This window comes from Canis lupus, chromosome 6 (genome assembly GCF_048164855.1).
Source record: "Canis lupus baileyi chromosome 6, mCanLup2.hap1, whole genome shotgun sequence".
Taxonomy (NCBI): Eukaryota; Metazoa; Chordata; class Mammalia; order Carnivora; family Canidae; genus Canis; species Canis lupus.
The window spans coordinates 3,196,425-3,206,803 of record NC_132843.1 but is presented as its reverse complement, the minus strand read 5'-3'; the positions used below and the strand labels follow the sequence as shown (position 1 = coordinate 3,206,803).

Here is a 10,379-nt window from a genome sequence, read left to right as displayed (position 1 = left end):
TACCAAGGACTGATACATTTTTTTTTAATTCAGAGGAAAAATATGACAAAAATAAGTAACAAAAGACAATCAGAACAGCTAAGGTTATAATAAACATTCAGCATCTCTAGTTTTCTCTAGTAGAATGTTCTTGGCCTTCAAAGAGCTTGCTAAGAGGCAAGAAGTCCTTGTCCTACTAACTGAAACATATTAAGTGCTACAAGTCCTACTAACTAAAACATATGAAGTGCCACAAGAGTAAAGGGTAAGCCATCAGATCTTCATGCTATAGTGGAGCCTTAAAAATGAGGACGACACTGATATAGGGAAGCATCATGGAAGGACAAGGATCAAGTCAGGGTCCATTCCAAGCTGGCTTGGTTTAAAAAAAAAAAAAAAAAAGAAGAAGAAGAAGAAAGAAGGAAAAAGAGAGTAAGATGTAGAAAATGCAGAATTTGTGAGTAAATGAGTCATCTGCGTAAAAATATCCAGTGAGGACCTGGAAAATATAGGGAAAGAATAAAAAGCTGAAAACAGCCTTCTGGGTCCCCCAGTTCTAAATACATGCGGCTCTATCAGGACACACAGAGCAGCCCAACAGGGACAGGATGCTTAAACACAATTAATAAGCATTTTCTGTTATGATGGGATTTACAATATTTTATAAGAGGATTATTATTACTACTATTACTACTACTACTACAAAGTAGTAACAAATGCCACAACCAATAATCTATGGAGGGCTTACCACAGTACCAGGCACTGTAAGAATTTCACTCAACACTGTTTCACAGATAATATAGGTATACATCTATAATAGAGACATAGATATGTATATATAGACTTGGGGAGTTAAGTAGCTTGCCCAAGATCACACAGCAGTTTTATAGTAGCAGAGCTGAATGATTAGGGCATGACCAGTGGAGCCAATGGGGCTTCAAATTCTGGCTTCAACTCACTTAAATGGATTTGGTAAAGTCATTTAATGTTCCTGGTCTCTTTAGATAATTCCTCATGCATAAAACCAGGGTGATGACAACGTTTACAAGAGTTATTCTGAGCCTTAAATTATACAAAACATATAAAGTATAGAATGTTACAAAATTGCTGTTATTAATTTTATTTCCCACTACAATGTGAAGTTCCTAACAACAGCGTTTATTTAATGTCTAATTTTTTTAAAATTTTAAGGGAAGGAGGGGCAGCTGGAGAGGGAGAGAGAATCTCTAGCAGATTCCATGTCTAGTATGGAGTCTGACTTGGAGCTCGATCTCACAACCCTGAGATCATGACCTGAGCTGAAATCAAGATTTGAATACTTAACTGACTGAGCTACCCAGATGCTCCACTGTTTTATTTAAACAATGCCTACCAGACAGTAGGTAGTCAATAAATCTTCGTCAGATGAATGAACATCCAATAAAGTAGTTGGACTGGAATTTGGGCATAGATACTGTGAATCCAACATCTATATTTCCTTAAGATAAAAGGGTTGAACATATGGTGCCAGAGAGCTGAAGTCTCAAGTGTAGAATGAAAAAGGGGAAAAAAATTCCTAAATCAGAATCCTGAAAATCACCTACAAAATTTGGGACTACAATGAGAAAGAAGAACTAATAAACAAGACTGGGAAAAAAGGAGAGAAAAAGAAGGAGAAAGAAGTATGGTAAGTGACTTAGAGTAATTATTCTTTTCTATTCTTGAACATTATAGTTTTTTCAGGTACAAAGTAAATTGAAATTCTATAAATGAGTTTATTAAAAACGTCATGAATGTTTGTAAGAAAACCTCCAAATATTACAAAAAAGGCAGAAAATGGCAAACTAAAGTCTACTTATTCCTAATTCTTAAAATAACCAATATTAATGGTATATGTAGAATTTATTTAGCCAGTCCCTCACAGATTATTTCTATACTATTATTTCTGGCCTTGTACTATTAAAATTAAGTTGCAATTAACACTCATATATCATTATATCTGTACATATTTAACCACTAAGTTTTATAAATTTTTAAATCTTCACTATTTTGACTGGTAAAAAGCTGTAATTGATCACTGGTTTAAATTTATATTCCTAGGGACTAGAAAAATTGAGTATCTTTTCATAGGTACACTAGCTACTTTTATTTTTTGCAGATTTTATTTATTTATTCATGAGAGACACAGAGAGAGAGGCAAAGACATAGGCAGAGGGAGAAGCAGGCTCCCTGTGGGGAGTCCGATGTAGAACTCTGTCCCAGGACCCTGGGATCATGCCCTGAGCCGAAGGCAGACGCTCAACCACTGGCCACCCAAGTGCCCCACAACTTTTATTTTGAATTTAAAAATCATTCACCAGGGGATATAAAAGCACTGTTCACTAAGTCTCTGATTTGATAAAGGGTAGCTGGTGTGGACAAACCAAAATAATTTCTATTATCAAAAAACAAAAGAACAGTAGTGCTCAACTATGTGTGTAGCCAGTGTACCATGCAAGCAGAATTTCACAAGGAACCATCACACTTGATGGTCTCCCAGACAGTATTCTGGGCACCTGGTCTTACTATCCTCGTTCTGAACAAATGCCAGACACCACCATCAAAGGGATGTTCATACTCTCTGAAAATATATGCCAGAGAAGGGCTTTCAAAGAGCCTCTGATTATGATGCAGATTATGTGAAGAGAACTTAACAAAGCATTAACAATTGCCTTGTATCAACATAAAGCAAGAAGATAATTTGCCTTAAAAGAACTAGCCTATGCCATTCATTAAAAAATTTTCCTTTTTGGGGATCCCTGGGTGGCGCAGCGGTTTGGCGCCTGCCTTTGGCCCAGGGCGTGATCCTGGAGACCCGGGATCGAGTCCCATGTCGGGCTCCCGGTGCATGGAGCCTGCTTCTCCCTCTGCCTGTGTCTCTGCCTCTCTCTCTCTCTGTATGACTATCATAAAAAAAAAAATAAAAAATAAAAAAAAAAAATTTTCCTTTTTAAAAATAACTTTAATTTCATGTTCACATACAAACCTGCAAAACCATACAAAACATCAAAATGTCTACATTTTACCATGTAACAACAGAAAAAACTGAAATAGCATTTCATTTCCAAAAGAAGTAAAGACATACTTTAACTATGTTTCAAAGCAGACCAACCATAATAATCGCACTGTCAAGGCATTTGCTTCACATCACATCACTTGCCTGTGTTAAGATGTAACTCCTCTGCGCCTCTTCTATGTCAACTAAACTGGCATTAATATAATCATTTTCAGCATTTTGCAGTTTAACACGACTGTGATCATCTGAAACAGAGAATGATAAACCATAATTGTCATTTGAAACTTCCCATTTCAAAAAAAAAAAAAAGAAACTTCCCATTTCTTTTTTACTTTAATATTAATGTTCTAGGTATTTATAGAATGATAGAACAAAACAAAGAAAAATAAATTAGCACCATTAGAGAGTTGAGTCAAATCCTAAATTATTCCTTTTTTTTTGAAGTAAGTATAAAAATTAAATCTTTTTGTTTGTTACTGTGGTATTAGAAATGCTTTTTGTTTGTAATACGATAGCTACTATAACTTGAAAAATTGACCAAAGAGTAAAACATAGTAAAAGGAATAAAGCACCTATCTTCCTAAAAGTAAAAAGATCATTTAGTCTTGGTGCCTAAGAACTGATAAGTCTATCTACAAAAAAAACTGGCCTCAAATAGATGAGACTAGATTCCCATGGTAACTACAGTTCATTTTCTTCATTCCTCAACCGATCTGCATTCAGCTATATTTAAGTAATTCTGAGTACTTAACTATATTTAAATTAAGATTTAAAAATATTTAAATGCAGATGGGATATTGTAATTCTTTTTTTTTTTTTTTAACTAGGCTCCATGCCTAACATGGGGCTTGAACTCACAAACTCAAGATTAAGAGTTGTATGCTCTACTGATTCAAACAGCCATGCCCTGGAATATTCTAATTCTTTATAAGACAACTAAAGATGCTTCTATTACTTAGATTGTATTATAACACAATAGACAAATATATCTATTTTAGATATATTTCTACCTTTTAATTTTTTAAAAAGATTTTATTTATTTATTTAAGACAGTGGAGGCTGGGGTTGGGACAGAGGGAGAGGGAGAGAGAAGCAGACTCCTTACTGAGCAGAGAGCCCAATATGGGGCTTGATCCAGGGACCTCTGGGATCATAACCTGAGCCAAAGGCAGAGAGCAGACACTTAATGACTGAGCCATCGAGGTACTCCATAGTTCTACCTTTTAAAAGTAAAAATGTCACCATCTGCAACAAAATGGATGACCTGGAGGGTATTATACCAATTAAAATAAATCAGGTTAAGAAAAAAAAAAAAAAAAGACCATATGACTTCACTTATACATGGAATCTAAAAAAAGAAAACAAACAAGAAACTGAAACAAACTCATAAACAGAGAACAAAACCAGTGGTTGTCAGAGAGGAGGAAGGTGGGGAGGTGAGGAAAATAGGTGAAGGGAATTAAGAGTTACAAACTTCCAGTTTTAAGTCAGCCAGCCCCTAGATGAAAAATACAGCACAGGGAATATAGTCAATAACATTGTAGCAACTTTCTATGGTGACAGACCTAATTACACTTATTGTGGTGAGCATTTCAGAATGTATATAAATGTTGAGTCACTACTATTGCACACCTGAAACTAATATATGTCCAATATATATCAATTTAAAAAAGAGAAGCCTCAAAATTAAAACATATTTGCAGCATATACAACCAAAGCACTAAGATATGAAGAGTACCTACAAATCAGTAAGAAATTGCAGGGAACCCCATTTTAAAAAGTGAACAAAGAGAATACACAAAGGACTTACAAATGTGAAAAACATTTGTTTAATCTCACTATTAAAGAAATGCAAATTAAAATGAAAACTTTTTTTAATTAAAAAATTTTTGGCAAAGATTTTTTTTTTTAATGATGCCCAGTGCTGCCCAGGCCATGTCTAGCTCCTTAGCAAGCATTAGATGAAACTATAAGAGAATTTTCATATGCCTGGTTTAGAATAACAGGTGTAAATCCTTTAAAATCCAAGGTTTCCATTTTTGTGAATGAAACCAACGCATACAGCCAGACATAGCACAGGGATTAACAGTAACAGACACAAGAGGAAATAACACAAATTTCCAATATGTCCAACAGAAGGCAAATTACAGTATATATGAAAGATGTATTACACCTTGATGGAGCTATTAAAAACCATACTTTAGGGGGAAAAAAGTAAAAGTCTCATAGATTTAGAATTTATGCTGATTTAAATATGTAGACTACAAAACTTGACCTTATATCATTTTGGTGGAAAAGGAGGAGTTTTCTCAGGAAGAGAAGGTATGTGCATCATAACAGAGTTAACACTGGCTTAGTATCCTAAATATGCAACCATCTGAAGAATGTAACTGAATTTTAAACCAAACATGTTTGATGTTTAATTTTGGAGGATACATTCAATCAAACTGCTCCCCGAAGGAAATTTACACTAAATATCCTTTCTCCACTTTTAAACTAAAACAAAAAACTGTTTACATTATCTCTGTATGAAAGAAAATGCTAAATGGCTACAGTTTCACACATCAATTTATCTGAGATGTATGTGCTGGCCTGAACTCAAGACCTCTGTAAATATTACATGTCATTTGCCAACAGGAAAAACTAAGATCTTGTTATAGTAAATCACTTATACTAGTGTTCTCGGAAAGATGATGTCAGCAAGCACTTTTTTTTTTTTTAGTCACTTTTTTTTTTTAACAGTTTAATCACCTTTTAACTGTTAAATTATGTGAGATGGTAAAAAGGTCAGCTACCCAATTAGCAAAACAAAGACCATATATCTCCTAGAAAACACTGATGTATCAGGAGAATGTATGCTTTTACTATCCATAAAATTCTAGTTTCACTAGAATATAATACCAAAGGGATGTGTTTCCTCATGTTGTAATCACAGAAAGAACACAAACCCCAAAGGTTAATCATATCTATTGCACAAGTGAAAAAAGCAATTTGGCCAAAGAAGCTAGAATCCATAAAAATTAGGAAGGTTCCTCTCCAGGGACCTGGGAATTGAGTTATCTTGCAGGTTGCCATCCAGAGTTATGAAAAAATCAAGCCCAGAGGAAGACCTTCGGCAGTTTCTTTTTAAGAGTGTTTGACACATTGCCCTCAGGACCTTGAACTAGAATTCAGTAGTTTTCCCTAGCTTTAAAATCTACATCAAAAAAAAATAATAATAAAAAAATAAAAAATAAATAAAAAAAATCTACATCATCTGTCACTTTAATACATTGAAAATACCGAATCATACAATGGTAAAACAACAGATATATTTCCTGGAGCTCAGTGGTCTGACCAAAGGGGAACAGGGTGCTACCTGAAAGACATCCAGAGTCCTGCAGAGTCTGGCCTCTGCTTCCCTATAACATTTACTTATATAGTCAACAAAAGCAAAGGAACATGAATTTTTTCAGGAAAAAATAAATTTTTAAAAAAATTTTGCTAGCAGATTAAAACTAAAAAAAGAAGGTAATCCTTGGGAAAACTAACTATTTAGAACTGGCTACAAATGTTGGTTGAATCTATATTTTCTCCTCAGGAGTAATTAAAAACAAAACTCTCAAATTCACCTACATTATTAGAAATTTATTTTAATTCGTCTGCTCTATAATAGATTAATAAAAACTTTAAAGTTATTTAAGTGATTCTGAAGGAAAAGAAAAGTAAGAGTTTCTAGTGTTAAATAAAACATATCACGTTCAAATTATCTACAAAGATAATAATTATACAGTACATTTCAGGAAGTGAAACTATCAAAGCCTTTTTATGAAAAATTATGACTATGATTTATATTCTCTAGTAAAGATAACAGACAATGCCTCTTCTCCAATTAAGAATCACTTCATGGGGATCCCTGGGTGGCGTAGCGGTTTAGTGCCTGCCTTTGGCCCAGGGCGCAATCCTGGAGACCCGGGTTCGAATCCCACGTCGGGCTCCCGGTGCATGGAGCCTGCTTCTCTCTCTGCCTCTCTCTCTCTGTGTGACTATCATAAATAAATAAAAATTAAAAAAAAAAAAAAAAGAATCACTTCATGTACGGTTTAAAGTGTGAGAGTGGACACAGGTCCCCTCACAGGTCCCCTGGGAGTCAAATGTCCCCTTTCTCTGCCCTGTTACTATCAGTCAGCCCAAAATCTACTAACTGTTCATTCCAAACCAAACTTCTGACTTCTGAATTAGTACAAAAAGCAAAAATGAAAACACCAGAAAGTTAAATGCTTTCTCCTCTCCCAGAGTTTATTCTGCCCAGAAATCTCTGAAATGAGATTATCACATTGAGTCCTTTGGCTCTAAATAATAAAACTCAAAGCCCACAGTACCTTATCATCATTAAGTAAGTATATAGTTATCTTCCTCTTTCGTATTTTTCAAAAAATCCAGCAAAGGGAGAAAAATAAAGACCGTTCAAACTACATTGCAGGAGATAACGAAAAGCAATCAAACCATGCTTCACAGGAAATCTTATTTTTCAATGTCTAATAACATCCAATAACACCAAAAGCTCAGCTATCAAGAATATGTATCTATATATTTTTAATGTATCAAACTGCTCCCCTGAAGGAAATTTACACTAAATATCCTATCTGTTCTTAATTCTTGCCACCAAGTGAATGAAGAAATGCAATATCCAATAGAATTGTAGCTTATAAATTGGATAAAATTTGAGCAAACTTCTGATGAAGATTCCCTTCACCTCCCACCCTCAAACAGTATGTTTTCTGAGAAATGGTTTCATCTGTCAAGAAATGACGCTCTAGCTGTGGCCTGAGCTGACAATACAGATTAGCTTCCTCTTTCAACAATGTCATAATAAGTCTTTTTTTTTTTTTTTAACATCCCTTACCCCCTTCACTGATTCAGCTTTCATCATTATTGTAAAAAAGATCTCCTTTTGGAAGGTAAGTCAAACAGGAAAAAGGATTCACACTCATCATTAACTATCCTCCATAGGTTATACCACAGTAGAGATAAACAATCATTATAATCAACTGGGGAAGAAGACTAGCTCCATTAGTAAGTAAAACAGTACTGAAAGACTTTCCCCTTTCATTCTTCTGTCTCAACCAGGGGAAAACTGTAAGTTTTCAAATACTGATGCCTGTATTTCCATGTTTCCTCCCTGCAAGAATGCAAAGCATTTCATAGATATGTTTATCCTCCTTGACTCTACAAATTAAATACTTGAGACATAAATATCGTTATTTTTCTCTCTCGAATCAAGAAATAAGTCAAAAAGCAAAGCTAGAACTAAAATCCAAGTCACCATAAAAGCACTACCATATTAATGAAGAATCACATACTTTAGTACACACAGAATTAACATTTTAATTGTTTCTTCTGAAAATAAAACTTGATTTAATGAATAGTTTCTTTACTGATGACATAACCAACTACGACCACCATACAGGATTTAGCACCTATGATGTGTCAGGTACTATATGACACATCCTACTATATTTCCGCTCTCAATCCTTACAACCTTATAAAGTTGACATTATCATGCTCATTTTACTGACACTTGGGGAATCAAGTCATTACCATACACACACTAGAGAAGCACAAGAGGAGATTTAAACTAGGTTTGTACGATTGAGGAGACTATTTTCCACACTACATTATCTCTGATCTGTCCAGGTTGGTTACTTTACTAACCTTTGCACACATCCTAAATTCTTTTTGAAATCACCTTTCACACTGTTCTTTCCATCAGGTACGACTACTGTCTTCATCTCTGCAACACAAAGCCCACTTCCATGAAGATCCAGACTAGGACTTAATCTGCTCTAAATAGCCTCTCTGAGGCTACCACCATGAAGATCCGTTCTTTACATTTATATTCTTCAACAACTTTATATACAATTTTCACTCAAATAATATATTTTAGGAGCCAGGCAAGTGACATAAAGATAACACATAATTTGTTTAAAGCTTTTTAAAAGAAAACTTTCTAGGGGTGCCCAGGCAGCTCAGTTGGTGAGGTGACCAACTCTTGATCTTGGCTCAGGTCTTGATATCAGAGTCATGAGTTAAAGCCCTGCATTGGATTGGGCTCCATACTCTGTGGGGAGCCTATTTTTTTTAAAAATTGAAATTTAAAAAAAGGAAAAAGTTCTATTTTTAAAAAAGATGCTATTTATTTATTCATGAGAGACACAGAGAGAGAGAGAGAGAGAGAGAGGCGGAGACATAGGCAGAGAGAGAAGCAGGCTCCTTGCAGGGAGCCCGACATGGGGCTCGATTCCTGGAACTGGGATCACATCCTGAGCTGATGGCAGACACTCAACAGCTGAGCCACCCAGGTGTCCCAGGAAAAGTTCTATTAAGTAGTAATTCCTAGTGTCATCTTTATTAGACTATGTGTTGTAGGAAGAAAGCTGACCAACTGATACCTGAGGAAGCTGAGTGAGATAAGCAGGCTTCACTACACAGATGAAGAAGGAGCATACACATAAAAAGGAGTAAAAAGGAATATCATGAAGGACTGGCAAATTCAAAAAGGCTGAAGAGGTCCCAAAACATGTTAAGGCTACCTCAATGAAGCTCTTTAAAGGACTGGCAGAAGCACATCTGATTTCAAGAAAATAACCACCAGCTGGAGGAAGAAAGACAATGCACTGATGCATTAACAGTTCAATCTAGAGATGAGTACAGAACCAAACAGTGGCAGGAATGGAGACAGTTACAGTGAAGCACATCGTGGATGCACACCATCACCAACTTGCTAACCAAGTACGCATTGTTCAAGAAACACCGAGTAGGTTCTTCTTCAAACAATAGGTTGACCATCTGTGACTTCAATCTCTTTCAATCCACCAAGATTTCAAGTTCCTAAACTTGATACGACAATATTAATTGATTAAATCTGTCTTCCACACATCTCCAAATTGAAAACAGATCTTTAGCCCAAAGAGTCTCTGCAAAGGAAAGAACACCTGGGAAGTATCTTTAAAAAGTATAAAATCTATTAATGTACTATGGAACATGGACATCTTCCTCTTTGATACTTTGTATAAAATAAGACATACTAAATTTAATTATCAGTAAGTGTCTCACTATTTTCCTTGAAAGTCAGAATCTCTCCTTTAAGGAGAGATAGAGCCTAAAATGGGGGAGGGGGGGGCAGGGGGGTAGAGGGAGTCGGGGGAAAGTACTTTCCTTACATCCAAAAGTCCATGGGACACCATGGAAACAACATAGACCAAATATTTATTAAATTCCTTCTATATTCAAGGACGGCTCTAGGGGTTTAGGACCTAACCATACCCTTGTGAACCTTACCTTCTCAGAAAGGGAGATAGCAATAAGTAAAACAACTAAATAAATG

At 35.4% G+C, this 10,379-nt stretch overlaps 1 protein-coding gene across 3 annotated transcripts in view; it reads right to left on the bottom strand.

Moving 5' to 3' along the window:
- PTPN2 (protein tyrosine phosphatase non-receptor type 2) overlaps window positions 1-10,379 on the bottom strand; it is a 94,011-nt gene that overhangs the window by 35,533 nt on the left and 48,099 nt on the right. For all 3 annotated transcript variants that reach the window (XM_072828640.1, XM_072828641.1, XM_072828639.1), the window contains exon 3: window positions 3,158-3,258. In XM_072828640.1, coding sequence (XP_072684741.1) covers window positions 3,158-3,258 — 101 coding nt within the window. The remainder of the gene's footprint in view (window positions 1-3,157; window positions 3,259-10,379) is intronic.